Consider the following 21,974-nt stretch of genomic DNA (forward strand, 5'->3'; position numbering starts at 1 on the left):
AATACGGGAGAAAAAGCATGTTCCTCTTGTTCCTGTTGTATCCTGCTCGCGCAAATTAAGGGAGTATGTACGTTAGTATGCACCCTTTTTTATCTTTCGACTTAAGATCTTTCAATTTTCGATCTTTGCCTTCCGATATTTGCATTTTCCGGCGTTTCACATTCGGGCCCGTGAGGTAGACCCGTACATTTTATATATGTAATTATATAATTTATTTTATCTTAAACCTTTGCATAATATTAAAATTTAACCAAAGTATTATACATATTAAAATCAATCTATTTCTTCAATAAAAACTCGATTAAAAAATTTTTACATTTAAGTATGCAATTTATTAACCAAATACAAACACAATTTATATTTCATTCAATACAAAAAAAAATTATTGATCATTACAGATATTTTGAATATTTAGTTGAATTTAAACAACCATTTCTAATTCTGTGGCATAAAACACTGTTTGTTCGGCAAGTTCCATTGCAGGGAAGAACGCTTTACCTTTACTTGACTCTGCTGCAGCTTTGCTAATGGTCTTGTCAGTTTCCATATTTTTCTATAACAAACATATATTTTGATTTAACAAGCATACATAAATAAAAGAAATATTTAATCATTGTGCAATTTACTTCAGCGTCGTAGTAACAAGCGGATAGCTCTGATGTTACGTTTAATCGTTTTGCAGCTTTCATTGTTGAAATATTGCCATATGCTTTTTCTAAACAAGCTGTGATTTCGTGCTTCAAAGTGTTTAAAAGAATATCCATGAAGAAATGATAATTTTTCGCTGGAACGTTTTTCTGCAAAATTATAAAAGTATTTAAAAATAATTACCAATCACCACACTCAATTATTTTTTCTTTTAATTTTACTGATCATTACCTTTGCTAAATAAATTTTGTTATAACTGCCTTCCATCAAATACTGTTCCAATTCAACGGAATGCCGAATGTACACATCAGACTGAATTTTTTCGACAGGTAAGAGTTCTAATTCAGTGTGAAATTCGGCAACTCTATTCAAAGACAGTAAGAATAAAAGGTTGAGACCCAAAAGCTCATACTTATAAGGTGATTCGGGAATTTGACTCCTAAAAAATATACAAAAAAAACCGGTTAAAACAAAATAAGTAAATTAAAATTTATACACATTTCAAACATAAAATATTGACTTGTAATCATAATAGTAGCATTTTAATTGGGCCATATTCCTCTCGAATGCGGCAATGTCTTCGGCTCGGACTGCCAACCGAGTGCCAATTTCCAAAACGTCTCGCGCCAATATCAGATCTTTTTGATTGACAATATTGCCAGAAATGGGCAAAAGCTTATCGGCGATCCGAATCTGTAACACAAAAATCATCGCCAAATTTATATGGAATAAAATGATGAGAAAGAAATGAGGAACAGAAGTATAAAATATATGCAAGTATATATATATAAGGACACAATATAGATATAGGAGTATATAGAAGTATAACCATATAAGAACACAATACCTTGAGCTGATATAGCAAATCTTCACATTGCGACAGGTTAGCTTTCTCCTTAGCGAATTCAGTCTTCAGTTGAGAGAGCAAACCACAACAAGCCGTCTCGACTTCCATATCGTTATTACTCGACATTATGATACAGGCTGATGATCACCGACAATACTAAGAAGTAAGCACTGACTTCACAGTACACTGACGATGACAAGCCGAAGCCGATTGTATTCGCTCCAAATACCTCAATGATCGACCATGACCAACACCCATTTTTGCTGCTTATATCAAAATTTATTTTCATTTACCAACGTAAAGCTACGTCCTATCACTAGAATTAACATCAATGTGTATATAAATCGATTAATAATCCTATACTTTTTACTTTTATACCTATTACTTTTTTTATATTGTACATATATCTATAGGTAAACGGACTACTAGTCATATGTGAACCAGTCACATGACAACTGGTTGCTTTAGATCGGTCACACGTGATCACCCGTCACACTAAAACTGGTCACGAGAAAACTAGTCACACCCTAAAATCGGTCACGAGAAAACTGGTTGACCGATTTTAGGGTGTGACCAGTTTTCTCGTGACCAGTTTTAATGTGACGGGTGATCACGTGTGGCAGATCTAGAGCGACCGGTTGTCCATTGACCGGTTCACATTTGACTAGTAATCACCGAACCATATATCTCTTTAAGTATAAAATATAATATATTGTTAATTTACAAGGATGAGATTTATTTTATTAAATATATGCTTAATGAAATAGATGGAATTTCTAATATTTCTATAAACAACATAAATACATATGACTTTTGTGGGTTTGGTTCACTGCATCGAAAGATTGATAATCGAAACATCTGAAGTCAAAAGATCGAAAGAATGTATGCATGGTAAACGGTACATAAGTAAGCAATGCACATTAAGTAAGGCTGTACGACAAAAAAAAGAGAGAGAATTTTACTGCACACCACTGATATATATATATATATATATATATATATATATATATATATATATATATATATATATATATATATATATATATATATATATATATATATACTAACCGCTCTTCATATGTATGCATGGTAAACGAACAAGAATAAAGATCTCGATTTTTCGACTTTCGATGCGGTGATGGCCACCGGACTTTTGTGCACTTCATACTATTTGGACCAAATAGTATGAAAGTGAGGTTAAAAAGCAACTGTCAAGTACAAAATGTTGTGTCGTGCGGCTCGGGGACCATTAACGGGGGCACGATTGGTGCTCCGCCCCCTTACAACTGGTCAGGACATAAGACAATATTTCCTCCCAATGTGTATTACTCAAATTTTAATCACTAAAGTATGTAATCATAATTGGGCAAGTGAAAAATCAACGCCTATTTTCATTAAAATATCGATAACCATTTCTTATACACAGATCACTTAAAATTTTACCAAAAAAAAAAGATTTCTTTCAATTAAATACCACTGTTGAAGTACTGATTTTCTAGATAATACTATTTTTACAATCTGCTCATTAATTTTAAAATGAAAGCGTCTGTGATCTCTCAATAAGGTACAAAAAAAAACACTCAAAAATCATAACTTAATGTCTTCAAATGATGTGTTATTATATTGTTTAAAATATAGATAAGTAACTTACAATGGTCGAAAATAATACACATATTTATAAGTGTATATTGTATATTAAGCAATATTTACAATTTAATACGAGAAACAAATTGCCTTTGTAGATAAATCGTTGGAAAAAGACCGTTGGGATATTTTAGCCTCCGTTTGTCTAGAAAGACTTCCAATTGTGACACCATCACTCAATGATACTGAACTGAAGTATAAAAAATTTCTTGAAAACATTGAAACCAATCAAAGTTTTAAATCAGACCATGAACTTCGACACGAAAAAGAAATGTGAGTACCCTAGCATATGGATATGTCAGCTTTCGCATATTACCAATAAAATATCAAATCTACACCTGTATTGTATATAATCACTTCTTTTTCAACAGATTTGCTAAAAATATAAAAGAAAATCAAAGTGACACAGGAGTGAGTATAGTCACAGCCCAAGATTTTGAAGACGCTTCCACTGATGAACTATCTAACTTTAAATTTCCCTCAATTACAACAGGTTAATATTATATAACATGTGATTGATGATATAATAAAGTTTTATTTATCCACTATTCATATGAAACAGAAGCCGATAAGAAGAATGACCAAAAATCATTGGAAAGAAAATTGCAATCCCACTTAGTACTCTTAGTGGAACAGCAGTTAGGAGATAAAAAAAAATTTATTTTACCTCAAGGGAAACATCAAAATGGAGAAACTTTACGACAGGTTGTTAAATGAATTGCAAAATCTCAAAACGAATTCATTGTACTTAATATCCATGTTTTTGTATTTAGACAGCTGAAAGAGTCTTTAAAGAAGCGTGTGGTGAAGATTTAAATGTTCAGTTCTACGGTAACGCTCCGTGTGGTTACCATAGATACACATTCAAAACCAAGGAAGGATCTGTGGGAGCCAAGGTGACATTTCACAACACAAGCAAAATCCAAAAATAAGATCACATTCAGATATTTTCATATATATTTTATTGATTACAGGTCTTCTTCTATTACGCACGCCATATATCCGGTCAAATCTCCAAAGATAGACAATATAAATGGTTAACCAGAAACGAATTACAATCTGTCTTACCCGAAAAATACCACACATCTGTCAGCAATTTCCTTGTAGAGGAAAGATCATGAATATTTTGATAACATTGTAGTAATCACTTGAGAGATTTATAAATATTGTATTTAGTCATTGAAATTAAACACAGTTTTTGGATTTCAAACAAATTGTTTCCATTGTTACAAATGATTTTATTAAACCCAGAACACACTGACCTGTACGTTCTGAGTCTTATACTCGGACACTTTGTACTTGCCTACTAATCTTGTACTCGGAAAATTGTACTTGACTACTAAATACAAACAAAATGAGGGTAAATGTTGGAACGTCAATAACAAGATGATATGGCTTTGATAGCATTTTTATTTCTTTTTTCCTTAACAGTTTATAAATATGAGAGTAACACAACAGTGTTTAATTTAATCGTCAAAACATTTAGCAATCTCAGAAATTGATAAATTTATTGCAATAAAATGACATGACAGGGGGAGGCGCTTGTAATATGATTTATAAAACTAATATATGTATATATATATATATATATATATATATATTTTAATATGTGTATATATGTATGTATATACAATTGTCAGAATGCTTTCTAAAATATGGTAAAGTGAAACATTTTAATAAATATCAATACGGATGAGTACACTCATCAAGAAAAGGCTGAGCCACATCACGTCTCGATAACTTCTAATAACGCAAATCTTTAATTATTTTTAATTAGAGTGAATCCTTAAAACACTCGTAAATTATACTACTTTAACGTAGTTTGTGGCAGAGCCCTATCCTTCGTCACAAAGCTAAAAAGGGCGAGAGGTTCGGTGTCTAAAATGATTATTAATTAATCATCAATGATTTTGAATTAAAATATCAACTTATATTTAAATTCTAAATAGACTCGCAATAACAATCTTTACGGTATTTACAATTATAATAGGGTGGGAGTGAGATTCAACGTGCAGGTGTGAGACGGTGGACCGTGAAAGATGGTGAGGGTGGAGGTAAGGTCCACGAAGGGCGGGGTCACAGCGGCTCACGGTGTGGGACCCATATATTCGGGCCACTTTCACTTTCTATCACCTGTTTCACTTTAGCATATATGTCTTCGGGAGTATCACCAGTTACGACAGCTAAAAACAAAAATTTATTATTGACCACTTACAACTAGTACAACTTTTAACAAATATGACATTTTAATGTTTTAAACTGTGCTCCACCTGTGAAATATTCAGCAAATTCCTGCTCCATTTTCATAGCACGCTCAAATGTTTTCCGCGCTTGATCTTCAGTCATGCGTTTATTCATTTCCCTAAAATTAAAAACATATATTTAGCAACATTAAAAACGGATATAAATACACAACGTCATGTTAATATTGCTCATACATGATAGATTCCACACTCTTTGGTTTAAGGAATATTGCAATAGGATACAGCTGTGCCACTTGAAGTCTCTTAATAGCATTACCACTAACGTCCAATATACAATGTTTGCCCTAAAAATAATGAAATTATAACAAAAAAATTCGGATGTGACCAACCCACGACTTTATCTATGTATTTGAGGAATATAAGAAGTATAAATAACAAAATTCGATAACCAAACATACATACACGTTCACACATACCAGTTATGAAAGCATTTTCGATGCAAATTGAGCGCAAATGTAAAAAAAAATGACAAATGGTCTAGTTCTGGTTATCGGATTTTGTTCGAAATTTTTTTATTACTTAAAATCACTAATTATTATACACATTAAATATCAAGAAAATGAAAATAATTCAAAAGGTCGAAATAAAATAATGAAATACTTCCGGTTTACGAATTCTGACCAAAACTTTATCAGCTCTAAGTTTGTACATATAGAATACAAATATAAATTTTCAGCTTGATACATTCAGGGGTGTGGACAGAATCGTGGTCACAACATTTTTGACCTTTCTAAGAGGAAAAAATCACACTTCCAGTTTATTAAATTTAGTGATTTTTTTTATTATTTTCATCACATTGATACAAGAATACGAGATTTTTTTTAGTGAAGAGCACACATGTTTAAGGGGTCGAAAATAATAGTGGAAGAAAAATCTAACAATAGTAAACTGCCACTTCCGGTTGACGGATGCTTACCAAATTTTATACATAACTTGGTATTGAGCTTAAAATTCTAGAAATTAAATTTCAGTTCAATAAATCAAAGGGTTTCTAAAAACATAAAAAACCTCGATTTTCTAGAGTAAAAGTACCACTTCCGGTTTAGAAAAAAATATTGCGGTATAAAATTTATAATTTCTATTACATGTAAAAAAATTTCAGTCAGATTCGATTAGCGGTTTGGGAGATAATTGAATTCAAAAGCTTAAAAAAAAGAGAACACCTCTAAGAGAAGATACCATCTCCGGTCAACTTAAAAATTTACGTTGTATCGATAAGAATTTCAGTAACCGATACTAAGTTTCGGTTCGATAGGACGAATGGTGTTCGAAAAATCCCCGAAATACACTGACACACATTTTTTTCTAGATCATTAAAACGTGATCAGTGATCGATTCTGGGTTCGAACTAGTCAAAATGTCGAGTTCGAATTTTCGCATGATCACACAACTTCATCTATTGTTACAAACATACATAGATAAAGTAAAAACAATTGGTGAATTTTACATACAAAACAAAATATTCAGATTGAATGCTGTTAAAAAATTATTAAATTGCGATAAACAAAAATATAAAGTAATCATTAATATAGAATCGTTGAATACTTTTTCGGCGACTTGTTTGACTGAAGCGACCGAAGTTCCATATAAATTTTCATTATACTGTCCGGCTTCAATAAATAGATGATTCTGTATATCTTTCTCCATCTGTTCTCTGCTGCTTACAAAGTGATAATCTCTACCGTCGACTTCATACTCCCTTTTCGGTCGAGTTGTATCTAAAAAACAAATGTCTGCATGGAAAATAATTCAATATATGTATTGAATATCAAACGTTCAAAACTTTTTATTATTTGAATTAGTGAAACTTTTAAGAAAATTTACGTGGCACACAGCTTCCAAATTTGTCGGGAAATTCAGATATCAAGTCATCGTTCACTCTGTCCTTTAATGGCCCCAATATTATAACAGGACGTGTGTAAGCAATAGTCAACTGCTGTACCGATTCATACGACAATACAGCTTCTTCTTGACCTGAATGATGACAGAAATACATTACTATGCAATAAAAAGCTTTCCTCGAAGTTGAAGTGTATAAACATTTAAGTGTAAGTGTATCTTATAGAATCGTATGAATATACATTTTATTACATCTACGTAGTAGTTTTGAACAAAATAAAGTATATTTCATAATCCCATTCTAATGCTGTTCTACTGATCGTGGTTTTATAGTGAATTTTGCTGTGTGACAATTTCTCAACAATTACTGTTAAATTATTCTCAACTAAGAAACTAGTGGATTTATGTATTAATGAATTTAAATTTGTATAATGTCTAACTTCATGCTAACTTTGGGAATAAAACATGCTATGTATAATAGTTTGTTTACATGAATGGTGTACCGTCCCTTCATACTGTGAAAAACAAATTATTTCTAGACAAAACAGTGGAACATTTCATAAATTATATGTAGAAATTATTATGCTTATACAATTATTAAACATACATACACAGATCCATAACGAAAAACAGTGAATAATAATAATTTATAACTTCTAAAACATAAATCAAAATTTTAATTTGGCATCTAAACAATCAATAAATTAAAAAATCGAGTGTGTCGCTACGGTTCTGTGTAAACTTAAAAAAATAGCTTAAACATACATACGTATAGTTTAATTTTAAAAATTTAGAAATATAAAAAAAATTTGATACACTTATTTAACATAGAAACATTTAAAGCTTTGAACTACTAAAGCTGTCATTGATGTTTTCAAGACTACAATTAAAAATTTCAGCGTAATGTTACGTAACGAAATCCAAGAACTTTGTTTAATGTCTGCAGAATAAAATGGTCGACAAAGCATGCATCAGACTTAATGTAAACATATAAAAATATTGCGTTAAATAAAAATGATGTTCCAATCCAATATCAATAAAAAAAATAACGTTTTGCATCAAAGCATTATGCAAAATAATCATAAGATGTGGTAAAAAGTTGATAGGCTGAAGTGCTCGTTCTCTGACGTGCTGTGCTAAATCATGCACACTTGGACATGCATAATGAATGAGAAAAAAAAATATTATAACGGTGATGTGGTGGTAATATGAAAACTAAAAATAAATATAGATTGCCTTACAGTGCTTCCAGTGGCCGTTAAAGTTTCTCTCAAATAAATCAAAAATACTACAGATAAACGTCGAAATTGAATATAAATTAGCATTACAAGAGTCCATTGTACAATCACACCAAATAAACAAGACAATATGTAGAAAGATGTATATGTAAAAATCTATGTACAAAAGACTTTTTGAAAACATAAAAAATGTTCTATTTATTCCCTTCAAAAGTATTGAATTCAATTTAATAAAATGAGTTATATGAAAAATGAAAACAAACCTGCAACGTAGTTCGGAGCGTTACGATATTAAAATTGATAATTTATATACATGTATATAAAACAGTAATTTACCAAAGAATTAAGAATTCAACTTCCAACGGCCGTTTTGAAGCCTCGGATTCGCACAAGATTAAAGACAAATTGGGAGAAGCTGTGGAGTAGCCCAACAGCGACAAGACCGTGGTATGTTCGGTCGAAAAACTTTTCAGTAAGATATAGGCCATTTAGAAGACATGACAGTTGCGAGGGATGAAAAAAATTCGTATTTTCCAACTGTTATTCAATGATAATCTACTATATATATATATATACTAAAAATAATGACAGGACATGATAACAATGCGGGAGTCCAAGGTATTTCTACGGCACGCGCAAACTACACCTTACTCCCTGTCCAGTGACGGTGCACTTACTGTCGTCTTCTAGATATATTAGCGTTATCTCCTCCATCAACGGAAGTTCCACTCGATACAAGATTTCCCCTACATACAAACAAGAAAGTTACATCACTTGCAACACTGGGCGGGCACAGTCAACTCAACTGCCAATAGTGAATAATGTATGTATATATCTACAGGCAACTAGAAGCACTGGACCATATGGCATTTCAGCAATAAAAAGTACCGTACACCTCAGTATACTTTTCATAATCTTAATCATTCAGTTACCTGGCTTAACATCATTGAAGCCACACTGAAATTGTCATTTAATCATTTATGAACTAATGCAGAAGCTAAATTTATCATTTCTACTAGTATATTCTTCAGATTACATATATGCATGTATATTCTTATTTAAGAAAAATATGTGCATTTATCTATCGTTAAATAAAATATCTATACAGTTAACAATTAAAGGCACTCTAAATATATAATAATGGTTTAAAAAAAAAGCATCATTGATATACATATATGTATGTATATAAATATATATGTATATATATATATATATATATATATATATATATATATATATATATATATATGTATATATATATATATATATATATATATATATATATATATATATATATATATATATATATATATGTGTGTGTATATATACATATATATATATATATATATATATATATATATATATATATATATATATATATATATATATATATATATATATATATATATATATATATATATATATAAATAAAGTATATAAGTAATACAATACACAATGTACTGTATGTTGTACAATTAAATGTAGCACATATAGGTTTTATGTATAATAAAACAGGGCTAATTAATGTATGAAGAAGAGAGAAAGATAAAGAGACATCACATAATTGATGCACACACATAGGTTAATGCAACATAAAAATATAGATGATTTTAAAATTATCCCAGTGAAAATCATCTGCATAAATTAAAATAAGCTAAAAGCCTGCGACAGATGCATGAATTAAGCTATGTATGAAGTGTTCAATGACATTCATCATAATAATCACAATACGGAAAGAAATTTATCCTTCGCTTATACAGCTATTGCGTCAATATATAATGATTATTAACGAAAAAACATCTCCACGCATATATAATATGTACGTAGTGTAATCAAAACACGAAACATTGTATATTTTTATATACTTGTAGTGCTGTTTGAATTCCAATGTTCGACAAATTTCAAATTTATTCTACATTAATGCACAATAATAATTTAAAATTATTAAAGGTATTATTAATCAAGCCAGCTTTACGTAATATTTATCCTTAATAATGGTCCTCGTCTCCAGTAGCTTATAAAAAGTAAATCTACAATAAATTACCGTCTATGAATCATGTAAATATTATATTATATAAATATGCGTACTGAAACTTGACAAAAATAATATATTTTTACATAAACATGTTGATAAATCCTTAGTACATATTACTGAGTTTTAAATTTATACATTAATGACCTAAAATAATTTACATATCTTAATACCAGGTTTTCAAAATAATCAATTGAATGAATATAAATACATACATATGCATGTAAGAAAAAATATTTTAAAACTATATCAGAATTTTATAAAATAAAAAAAAATTAAATGTTACAAGATATGTAAAATGCAAAAAAAAATACAAAGACAAATAAACAGACGTTTTAAGGAAACTATGTAATTTATATCATTATTTAGTGATGATGATAAATTTACATCACAAAAAACATCATTTCAATCGATACGAGTTTGCATTCGTCGACTGAATATCTGATAATAGTTTTAAGCAATTTTTATTTTGATTACAGTATTTTGCTAATCTTAAATTTATCAAAATTTTTATATAATATCACGTATTCAAATTTTCCAACCAATAATCTATATAATAAATTCGACAAAAAATATTACTTAATAAATTATAAAATAACCAATTCGAAAAACTTATATGAATCAATTTAAATAGCTAAAAATAAATAAAAACAAAGATTTTTTTCCCCAAAAAGATCCTGCACAATATGGGCATATGTAAGGATTATAAATATATAAAATATGTTGTATGTGTAAATTATTCATACTTTCATAAGATGCCATGTTTGTAGACACAAAAAGAATAAGATATTTTCTGTAATACTAAAATTAATTTAAATTGCATACTATGCATACCTTCGGCGTTAGCATCATCCTGAGTGTAGCAAAGCATGAATGCTGAAAATAAAATCAATTATTGTTTAATCTGGAGTTTTACATTTTACACAGGAGGATATAATCAAATCATATGTTTGACATTCAATGTTTTGTATTATTAATTTTATATGTATGACTTATTAATGGAAAAGCAGGCATATAATCGAGCAAAATATAAACTTGTGTGCATATATTACATGTTACATGCATTTCAAGTATCCCAATATGCTTTAAGTAAAATATATTTTACGATAAATAACAAATCATGCATCTGCAATCAAACCAATCAGATGTCAACCTCTCACATTCGATTGTACAAAGTTCATAATAAATTTCATTTTTCTTCGAGAACCATTAATAAATGATGGATTTCAATCTGATGAAGAATGAATTATTGCGATTTTAGTTGAAAGGATTATTTTTATTTTTAAATAAATATAATTTAGTCGTGAGACTACGAAATTGAGTAAATGAGACATTCTTGAAATTAACTCACATTCCTGGTCAGATCCGTCTTCAGATTTGGCATCATCTCGACTTTTCATGAAGGGAAACCGTCTACTGAAGGACAAGGTCTTTTTTTTCCGCTCCAAAGTTGATTGCTAGAAAAATTTTAAGAAGCCATTATAATTCAAAATAAATATAGACAAATAAAATGTTTAGAAATCGAATCAAATATGTACTTGAGATGGCTGTCCTTGAAATTTGACTTGACGGTCACGGGCTCGCTGTTTTCGTTCCCATCGTCTTTTCGATGGCACTATTCCTATTAATTCAGAATCCGTTGAACCATCAATACCGATTCGTCTAAAATAAAATATAACATATTTCTCACACGCCACAGTAAAATTAAAAATTATATTATATTTCAAATAAAATATACAAACTTTGCTTGCCACCACTCGTCATCGGAAGCATTAGTTACATGCAATATGTCTCCATATCGGAAAGGTAATCCTCGAGATGGTAAACCGTCATCTCTTATAGGATCATAGTCAAAAAGTGCTCTGAAATTTTATCAATCATGTCATCAAAAATATATTTTAGTAAATAATCAAAAGTATGTACATATATAATAATGGAAAAAACTTACCTAACGTATAATGTTTTTTTCTGTGAGGTTCTAAGAAGCGTGTGGTGTTGTTTAAGCTCATTGATACGAGCTTCAAATCTATTATATTCTTGAGGTTTATACATAACGGTAAGTGCGACACGTTGGCCAGTACTCTAAAAGAGAAATTACACACATTTTATAAAAAAATTATCAATTAAAAACACAAAACATGTTAAATTTATTTAAAGCCTATTTCATACTTTTAACGCTTGAGCGGCTTGCTCGTGTGTGGCTCCTATTAAATCTGTATTATTAACTCTAAGTAATTTATCTCCTCGGCGCAAATTCCCACTTTTGTCTGCTGGTCCACCCGCTAAAAGGAATGAAACAAAAATTCCTTCGCCATCTTCACCGCCGACTATGTTAAAACCCAGACCATTCGGTCCTTTATCTAACTCCACCGTGCGAATCGGTTCATCGGGAATACCTTCCGGAGCACTTAGCGTGTGTAATGTGAGGGATGAAGCTCGTGCAGAATCTAACCAAATTAAAACAGTATAAAACATCAACATGTACTATGTACATAAAATCTTAAGTAAAGCTTTCATTTGCAAGTGTTTCTTACGAGTGGGTGAATGAGCAGTTGAAGAGGACAAAGCTGTTGAAGTGGCAGTAGTTGGCTGAACAACGAGCAAAACACGCTCTCTTGTTGCTTTTAGAGCACTCACTGCCTCTTCGTGTGTTATATTTTCTAAATACACATCTCCATTCTGTAAAGAGAAACAAAAAAAAAAAATTTTAACAGTTTTATACAGAGAAATGTTATAATAATAGAAGCGCCCTTTCGAATACATTTTTTGTTTCAATACACGCGTACCGTTTCCATAACTACGCAATATTGTACGCGTATGCGTATGCTATTGTCGAATGCCGACGCTTTCATGAAAACTTTCATATACGATGTTAATTGAATAATATGTTACTTAAATGATAAAAATGTATCCCATGTTGTTTATTGTGTGTTTTTGAATGCATCGTGCAATTTTTAACGATGCACTTGCCCGTTGCCCTTGCCCAGAGAAGTTCTTATCGGACATATGTACGTCGACCACCAAGCATCAAATACAACTGATGCTAAAATTATTTAGGATTGTCTGTGGACAATCGTCACTTTACAACAATATAACGCCTAAAGCCACTTCTATTATTATAACATTTCTCTGGTATTATATGATACTAGAGATTTCACACGGCTTCGCTCAGTATTCATAACATTATTTTGTTTTTTTGTTTTATTAAATTTATTTGAATATTTAATGTCAATCACAAACGAATTACACATACACATACACAACAAACGGTCTTCGTTTTATATATACGACTAGCTGAACCCTGCATGCGTTGCAATGCCACAATAACGCATGCAATTCCCGTTCCCGTTCTCGTTCCCATTTGTCGGAACAACGCAGGCAGCGAACACCCTGGTCACAACGCGAAAACATTTGAAATTATAGCGAATGACACTCATTCCCGTTTTTCCCGTTTCCGTTCCCGTTTTTTTTTTCATAGTAATCTTCTCGGACACGCATACAACAAATCCTGAAAGTTCCATCGTAATCGCTTCAGTGGCTTAGGAGCCTATTCGAGACACACACACACACAGACATTCATTTTTTTATATATATAGATTATTACTAGTGTTTTTACCCGGCTTTGCTCGGTATTTGTAATATATATTAGATTATAAAATGACAAATAAACTCACTGAAGTATTTTTAACAGCTAACAGCTTATCACCAACACGTAATCGTCCATCTTGGTGAGCAGCTCCACCAGCCATAATCTTAGTAACATAGATGCCATTATCGCCAGGAATATGTTGATTTCCAACGCCTCCAGCTATACTAAACCCAAGTCCTGCGCCTCCTTTCACCAGTTCATATTCTATACCGGGAGCTGCAGGGGCACCGTCTCCCGTATCTGCCCCCATACGACGACCAACTCTCTAATGAAACAAAATCATCATTACTATGTTGATATAAAAATAATCCAATTACTTAAATAATGCATCTATGTATATAAAAAGAGTAGTTTAAATTTTATTAAAAATTTGTTTGAATTTTTGCTTTTAAAAAGTTATAGATAATACATTTATGTATTTACTTACCCCATACAAGAGAAAAACATAGATAAAGTAGTATTATACAAAAGTAGAAAATTAATACTACATCCATATGTAAATACAATGTTGAAAATAATTATGAATGTTTCAAAAACTAATAAGAAATCTAAGAAATTTGTATTTCCATTCATGGTAACACAAAAAAATTGTATGTTGATAAGTGCATAATGAATACCTTACGGTACAAATGAAATGAAATAATTAGACAAATATATAAAATAATAACAATATCATGCAAAAATAATTTATTCTGTAACACAAACCTTAACCACCGCATGCCATTCCACAGAAATAACCATGTTCAATAAATAGCAAAATTTACAAAATAGCATACAGAAGAACAAATTGTAAACCATATAAAATTCACCATATGAAAAGGGATGATGATATAAATAAGTCCGACAATACAAACAAATAATTATTTGAAATGAAGATTTGAATATCTAAATAACTATTCACTATATAATAAAAGACATTTTTTTGAAGTCAACTCAGTACGAAAAATATCTCTTTAAAAACATAAGTACATAAAGCAGATACATTTCAGCCTTTCATATTCGGCGACTTTTGCAGTCCTATTCTTGCGACAGACAAATATAATATATGACGACGACACATACATACATACATATATGTATGTAGAAAACAATGACGGATTGGTAATCGACAATGTGCAAAAATCAATCGCTGAATGTGAAGTAGCCGAAAACTGCCAAAAGAAACGAAACCCCATAAAGTTGTACACGAACAGACGACGACATTGACCCACCAGTTTTACGGTGGTGCCAGCTCTCTTGAGTGCATCGACAGCATCTGCATGACAAACGCCGACGAGAGACGTATTGTTCACTCGCAGAATAACATCGTTGATGCGCAATGAGCTGGAGGCTGCTGCCCCGCCCGATATTAGTTTTGTTACGTAGACGCGAGAGTCTCCCGCCACATGTGGATTGTCAGTGCCACCGGCAATGCTGAAACCCAAGCCAGCTCCGCCTGCACGACTCAACTCCACAGTTTCATAGTGCCATCCAGGTTCTTCGTCTGATCCCGCTTCTTCCCCGCCGCCACCAGTCCTACCGTTCACCTGCTTCCACCGTTAGTACAATTTGATGAGAATGGTAAATTAAATTTCGGGAAATCATTCCACAGAGGATCGTTTAATACTTTCACATTAAAATATTCATCGATGATATTTACTTTGTGAAAGAATTAAATTAAATGTCTTGACAGTTTGTATTATTGTACGTAAATGCATGCTAAGAATATTCAAGTTAAATGGTTAAGAGACTTTGATATTTTTGAGATTATTATTGAAGAAAGTATTAAGTTATTAATCACAAATAATTATATTTCTTAATCGGAATTTTAACTTTTTTTTATATACATATAAATGTATATATTCATATAAAATTATATAACATATTAATTTTTACATACAATTCATGCTTAAGAGTTTAATTGGTTTTTATTTTAATTTATTAGAATATATTTTGTGATTAATTCAAAATATATTTTTGATAATCATTTCCATATTTAAAGGAAGAACGTATTAAGTAGAGGAAACTAAATTATATTCATTGAGAACAATCAAAGATATACTAACAGTAATAGAACGCATTTTATAATAGTACGCTTTCATATATGTACATTATTCTAGTATTCAAAAAATGATTTTACTATCAACCATATAAGGAAATAATTAAAATGAAATATAATACTATAATTTAATGTATTAATGATATAACTTTAAGTATACTTTGATTGATCTGGTACATTTTTACAAATATAAATCTATAGCTTATTGATCGCACCTGTTTCATCTCTCCAGCAGGAGCAAGATGGGCCTGAAATATTTAATTCATAGATAAAACAAACCATCAATTTACTTTCATATTACATTTTATAGGATTATTTAAACTTAATACACATTTCACCTATAATATGATAAATATTATTCCTATATCAGCATAAGTTTATACCATTTTAATAATAACAATACATAAAAAATCTTAGAAATTGCGATTCGTTTATTTAAACAATCGCAAAAACGTCAATACTTCAGATAAATAATATAAATTAAATTATAGGAGAAACGAAAAGATATACAATTCAAACATGAACTGGATGTAGTAAATTTACAGAGTATATGTACATACATATAATGTCATTGAATTTGGATAATTAAAATAACAGCATAATTCACAAATAATATAGGAATAAATTTCACAAATATGAACACAATTTATTAACGCTTATCTCATATTTTTATATTTAAAAGAAATTATTGTTTGTATGCTTTGAAATGTAAATTTATCGTGGCTTTATAACACACGTTTTCACTCACCGTGTCCAAATTAAATAAAGACGACACCTTCCTGAAGAGACCATGATGGGTAGATTTCTTTTTTCGTCTTTCGGTCATCTTGTATAATAACAATATGTTACATTACCCACAACAAACACCACCGATCAAGAAGCCTCACACTCGGTAAAGATGACGCTATGGCAAAGAGCGGCATGCGTGTTAGTCACAAATCACATTTCTGTGTCAGTCTCCGGATTCTATATTGCATGCAGCACACCGAAACCTTCAATCAATCACCAGCTTGAGCTTTCCACAACTAAAACCATAATAAAGACTTCCGATTGTTCACCTGATGATGATTCCAAAAACCATGAACAGTGCACTCATTAAATTCGTGATATATAATAAAGGGCAAGAAAGATAAAGTGACATGTTTTCGTACAGATTACTGTTTGTTTTTTTTTTTTTTGAAGATATTGTGCAAAGCACTTAAATTTTATTCATTATTGTGAATATGAAAAAAATGCAAACATTTATTTTTTAAATAAATGTCGCTATTTCTATATTTGAATTAAGACATTTTATGATATAAATATGCCTTAAGCAATATTAAACAAATGTAAGAAATAAAAAGATTGAAATGAAATAAATTCAATATACATATGTACATATGTATATGTTACAGTTGAAGTGCATTTTTCAGTTGTAATATTTTGACTAGTTGGAATATATTCCATCTAACCTGGTACCAACTACCGTTATAGTTTGTGTATTTTCAGTTGTAATATATTTTGACTAGTTGGAATATATTCTGTCTAACCCACGTAAGTTGATTCATATGGCAAATTACATTCCAAGTAGTCAAAATATATTACAACTGACATACCGTTTAATAATAAGTTGTTACCAGGTTAGATGGAGAGGTTAGGTTTTCGTGAAAACGTCATTCGACTAGTAAATTAAGTTGGAAAGTCACATTTTTGTTTTGAACACATTCCTCGAGTTATCTTAATACAGCACTCATTACCTTTATTCGTAATAACTAGCAAATATTAACGCAATATTGAATTCTATCCGAATAGAGCTGTCAAAACTCAACTGTTATATTACAACTGGCGCACATTGTAGAAAGTACATATATCTGCGCTTGTAAAGTTGAATTGTATTCGAATATGAATGACCTAAAACGCCAGTTGGAATATATCACAACTGAAAATACACTTCTACTGTAAGATACATATATACATACATACATTAACTTCATTACCTGACATATTAAATTGATTTGCATGCTATAACAATAAACATTATAAAGTGGAAATATTTATTTTATGTCAGATAAAAAGCTATTTATATCATTTGTTGGTAATAAATAAAATTTAAATTCAGCAAAAGTAAATAAGCAAAATAAAAATAAACCTTTAAAAAGTTATACCGTATTAGATTATAAGTCAAAAACCAGGACTGGCAATAAATAAATTATAATAATCTAACTAAATAGAAAATAAATCAAAACATTTTTATAGCAATATACGGCTATTAGAATGAAATTGAAATAATACTAAATATTTTAATGAAATCTGGATAGTAATCAAATGACGAATTCAAAAAGTACTATCTCAAGATTAGAGTGAAACACATTTATCATACGGAATAAATTGGATGCATTTACATAGAAAAATTATTATTGCCAAACCTGTTTTATAAACTTAGAGATAATGGAAAGTGATAAGACCTTACTTAGATAAGATAAAATTCTTAGACCCTGCATACCTGTAATGTACTTTAAATTGCCCTAAATGAATCGATTGAACTACATAGTCACAAGAAAGCGTGAAAAACAAATAATATAACCTGAATCAAAACACAATTCGTTTCCGAACGAACGTACGTTAGTTTTCATTTCATCATTTCTGGATTGAATTATTTTAGTTCGAATGAACACCAACAAAAATAGACAGTGAAGTCATCAGAAATAAGACTCAAAATAAAACCTTCTGATCGCACACATTGACCAGTTACTCAGTCAAGGTTTAAAAACGTCCATACAATTTTACATACATATATTAGGTACAAAAGTTCTAAGAATTACTTCCAATGTAAAAACAATAGTGTTGCAAGGATATGCAATTTACTCACTATTTTTCGCACGGTCATTCGATATGTGAGAACACACACACACACACACACGTGTAAACTCAATCTGTTACACGAAGGTGTTAAATTGAAATAACTGTTACATGTATAATATGTTATGTTTATCAAGGTTTGCAATAACAAAAAAAAAACAATAATTTCTTAAAAATGAAAAGATCATTAACTATAGTAAAAATTATCCTATTTGTAATGAATATTATATATATATTTTCAGCTGATTAATCGTCTAAAAATAAGGACAATATGAAACTTGATACTTGCAAGTGTTGACATTTGAAATACATAGCATATATGTAGGTTTAGCCTTCTTACAAATCATCAATTTTACATAAATTTAGACGATACTCACACTTCACAATCCGATTTAAAAAAAAACGAACACATAACAACGCATCTAAGAGTAAAGAATATCATCATCAAGCTAATAATATCTCAAATGAGACAAAATCTTTATAGTTTTATACATTTTATTACAACGAAAATTTTTGAAATGGAGACTATCAAGAGACGTAAATTTGAATACGTAATGCAACAACCCAAGACATATCAACTCTTGCATCTTATTATGCAAAGGAACATCTACAGAAGGCTAAAAAACCTGAGGCAATAATTCAATCAAAGCACCGCTGCACTGTTTTCCAGGCAGTCGCTAGCAAAATAATCATCAAAAAAATCATTGCCAACATGCGGTAGCAGATGAGTCACTAGCAGAAGAAGAGAAATGGGGAGACCACTAACAATATTCCATTAAGTAAAAAATACAACCCTTCATATGACGGGCCGAAAACCAGACTGGTACAAGTGACATTTTTAAAAAAAGCTGGTTTAAGTGCTAAAATAATAGCATTTCATATATGCTATTATGTTAGCTCTAAGACCAGATTTTTTTTAAAAATATCACTTGTACCAGTCTGGTTTTCAGCCCGTCATATATAACCGTTGACATTTTCATGACTCAATCAATCATCCCTAATCTACATACTTGGTAATCTCCAACCAAACTATTTTCTCAATTACGAACCTTTCCAAAACCAAACAGACACAAACTCAATGAAATAATAATAAAAAATCGATAATTGATGTCGAACACAACGAAGTGTTACAAGATACGCATATTTACAATCAGTATTGGCTTAAGATACGGTTTACAATATATGGATAAAAACTTATCATTAACAGTATTTTGAAGACTGCAACTTTTCGAATCGTTTTTTATATAATGTCAAAGCAAACTTATACAATAAGCAACAGTATATGACACATCTACTACCGCTTACTATTGTCAAATCTGACTTAACATTGTACAAAACACGCTCAAATCAAAACGCAAAAATCAAAATAGGTCACATCATACATTGAAACTATAGCACGTGAGATTTCAACAGAGCCCATTCAAACAACATCAGCAACAATAATCCATATACAATCATTGAATTCTATACCATTTTGGCGGAATAATCGACACACATCACATTCTAGGCAAGTTCTTGACACGTTCGACTAGTGCAACAATTGCACGTGCACACACACACACACACACACACACACACATACACGTGGACACGTGCCACAGTCGGATTGTGAAGTGCGAGTTGGATATGAAGAGGCAGCCTGTTGAATGTGGGGCGGCTGCCGGTGTGGCTTGTTTACGGCGAGGGGGCGTAACCGTCATCGGCACGGCGGGCTTCCGGGAGCGCGGGGGCGCACGCTCGGGGCCCGCGGAGCACCCCGGGGGCATGGGAACACGCCCCCGCGCCCCCCGGCCGCTGTCAAACGTCAAATAAGATGGGAAAACCGGGACATACCTGGCCGCAGCCGGCCGCTCACTGACTGACGTGTGTCGGCTGTGGTAGCGAACGAGCCGCACCACGACAGGGGTCACCAACATTGACACGCCTCGAATCTGTCCAACAGACGTGCTCATCTGTCATCTGTCACCTGTCATTAGTGACAGTCGAGCCTTCTTATTTGATTGCAAAGCGATTCGACTGTGTATACGTCCGAAATTAGTAAAGAATTGTCAAAGAAATAAAAATGCATCGATTCGAATTTCGAATTATGCCGTATCGGATTTGAAAAGGACGTTGACTTTCGACCATAGCCTGTTTGATGCACTTGTATTATGAAGCTTCTAAAGTGTCAAAGTTCAATTCGGAATTGTGGGGAATTGTGAAAGCTCTCCGGTTGAATAAAACGGGTCTCCGTCACGGGCCCGAATGTGAAACGCCCGAAAAAGCAAAGATCGAAAATCGAAAGATCTTAAGTCGAAAGATAAAAAAAACTTCATCTATTGTTACTACGTACATAGATAAAGTAAAAAAAGGGTGCATGGTAAACGGAACATACTCACTTAATTTGCGCGAGCAGGATACAACAGGAACAAGAGGAACAGGCTTTTCCTCTTGTTCCTGTTGTATCCTGTTCGCACAAATTAAGTGAGTATGTACCGTTTACCATGCACCATATTTTTATCTTTCAATTTTCGATCTTTGCGTTTTCGGGCGTTTCACATTCGGGCCCGTCACGGAGACCGGAATAAAACTGCCGTGCGATTTTTAAAAAAGTCTCAAAGTCGAAATGAATTGCAGGCTGATTTTAAAAAAAAATTTCAATTTCAATTCAAAACGTTCGAGGACAGAGAAATGTTATATTAATAGAAGTGGCTTTAGGCGTCATATTGTTATCAAGTGACGATTGTCCACAGACAATCCTAAATAATTTTAGCATCAGTCGTATTTGATGCTTGGTGCTCGACGTACGTCCGATAAAAACTTATCTGGTTATTTATATTACTCGCAAGATGGGCAAGCATCGGTAAAATTGCACAATGCATTGAAAAACACACAATAAACAACATGGGATATATGTTTATAAGTAAATTGATCGGATTGTATTCCGTGCCTTGTAGC

The 21,974-nt window shown here is 31.5% G+C and overlaps 3 protein-coding genes across 9 annotated transcripts in view; 1 reads left to right on the forward strand and 2 right to left on the reverse strand.

Annotated features, from left to right (window-relative positions):
* Positions 1-260: 260 nt before the first annotated feature.
* LOC143910088 (26S proteasome non-ATPase regulatory subunit 8-like) lies at positions 261-1,749 on the reverse strand. 2 transcript variants are annotated; one of them, XM_077428452.1, is made up of 5 exons: positions 1,496-1,749; positions 1,169-1,341; positions 880-1,087; positions 627-797; positions 261-553 (listed from the first exon to the last, which is right to left on the reverse strand). In XM_077428452.1, the coding sequence occupies exons 1-5, from the start codon at positions 1,619-1,621 to the stop codon at positions 422-424; spliced, it is 810 nt and encodes a 269-aa protein (XP_077284578.1). In that variant the 5' UTR covers positions 1,622-1,749; the 3' UTR covers positions 261-421. The 2 variants fall into 2 exon arrangements, with proteins under 2 accessions (XP_077284578.1, XP_077284580.1); XM_077428454.1 differs by having other exon boundaries at positions 304-553; positions 1,169-1,323; positions 1,478-1,693.
* Positions 1,750-2,617: 868 nt separating this feature from the next.
* mRpL46 (mitochondrial ribosomal protein L46) lies at positions 2,618-4,535 on the forward strand. Of its 2 annotated transcripts, none has more exons than XM_077426943.1 (6): positions 2,618-2,784; positions 3,238-3,412; positions 3,511-3,632; positions 3,702-3,844; positions 3,913-4,035; positions 4,114-4,535. In XM_077426943.1, exons 1-6 carry the CDS (start codon positions 2,718-2,720, stop codon positions 4,258-4,260), a joined length of 777 nt encoding a protein of 258 aa, XP_077283069.1. In that variant the 5' UTR covers positions 2,618-2,717; the 3' UTR covers positions 4,261-4,535. The 2 variants fall into 2 exon arrangements, with proteins under 2 accessions (XP_077283069.1, XP_077283070.1); XM_077426944.1 differs by having other exon boundaries at positions 2,660-2,784; positions 3,705-3,844; positions 4,114-4,347.
* Positions 4,536-4,676: 141 nt separating this feature from the next.
* dlg1 (MAGUK family member discs large 1) overlaps positions 4,677-21,974 on the reverse strand; it is a 66,688-nt gene continuing 49,390 nt past the window's right edge. For 2 of the 5 annotated variants that reach the window (XM_077427868.1, XM_077427866.1), the window contains 13 exons: positions 14,187-14,426; positions 13,047-13,191; positions 12,682-12,959; positions 12,461-12,594; positions 12,255-12,374; positions 12,051-12,174; positions 11,864-11,969; positions 11,347-11,388; positions 7,228-7,377; positions 6,949-7,121; positions 5,578-5,687; positions 5,410-5,501; positions 4,677-5,322 (listed from right to left, as the gene is read on the reverse strand). In XM_077427868.1, coding sequence (XP_077283994.1) covers positions 5,216-5,322; positions 5,410-5,501; positions 5,578-5,687; positions 6,949-7,121; positions 7,228-7,377; positions 11,347-11,388; positions 11,864-11,969; positions 12,051-12,174; positions 12,255-12,374; positions 12,461-12,594; positions 12,682-12,959; positions 13,047-13,191; positions 14,187-14,426 — 1,821 coding nt within the window. In that variant the 3' untranslated portion in view covers positions 4,677-5,215. Of the gene's footprint in view, positions 5,323-5,409; positions 5,502-5,577; positions 5,688-6,948; positions 7,137-7,227; positions 7,378-9,157; positions 9,227-11,346; positions 11,389-11,863; positions 11,970-12,050; positions 12,175-12,254; positions 12,375-12,460; positions 12,595-12,681; positions 12,960-13,046; positions 13,192-14,186; positions 14,427-15,372; positions 15,688-16,414; positions 16,448-16,947; positions 17,225-20,870; positions 21,015-21,974 lie in introns of those variants that run through there. The other 3 variants (XM_077427867.1, XM_077427865.1, XM_077427864.1) reach the window with 3 other exon arrangements.

The sequence above is a fragment of the Arctopsyche grandis genome, chromosome 3 (assembly GCF_051622035.1).
Source record: "Arctopsyche grandis isolate Sample6627 chromosome 3, ASM5162203v2, whole genome shotgun sequence".
Taxonomy (NCBI): Eukaryota; Metazoa; Arthropoda; class Insecta; order Trichoptera; family Hydropsychidae; genus Arctopsyche; species Arctopsyche grandis.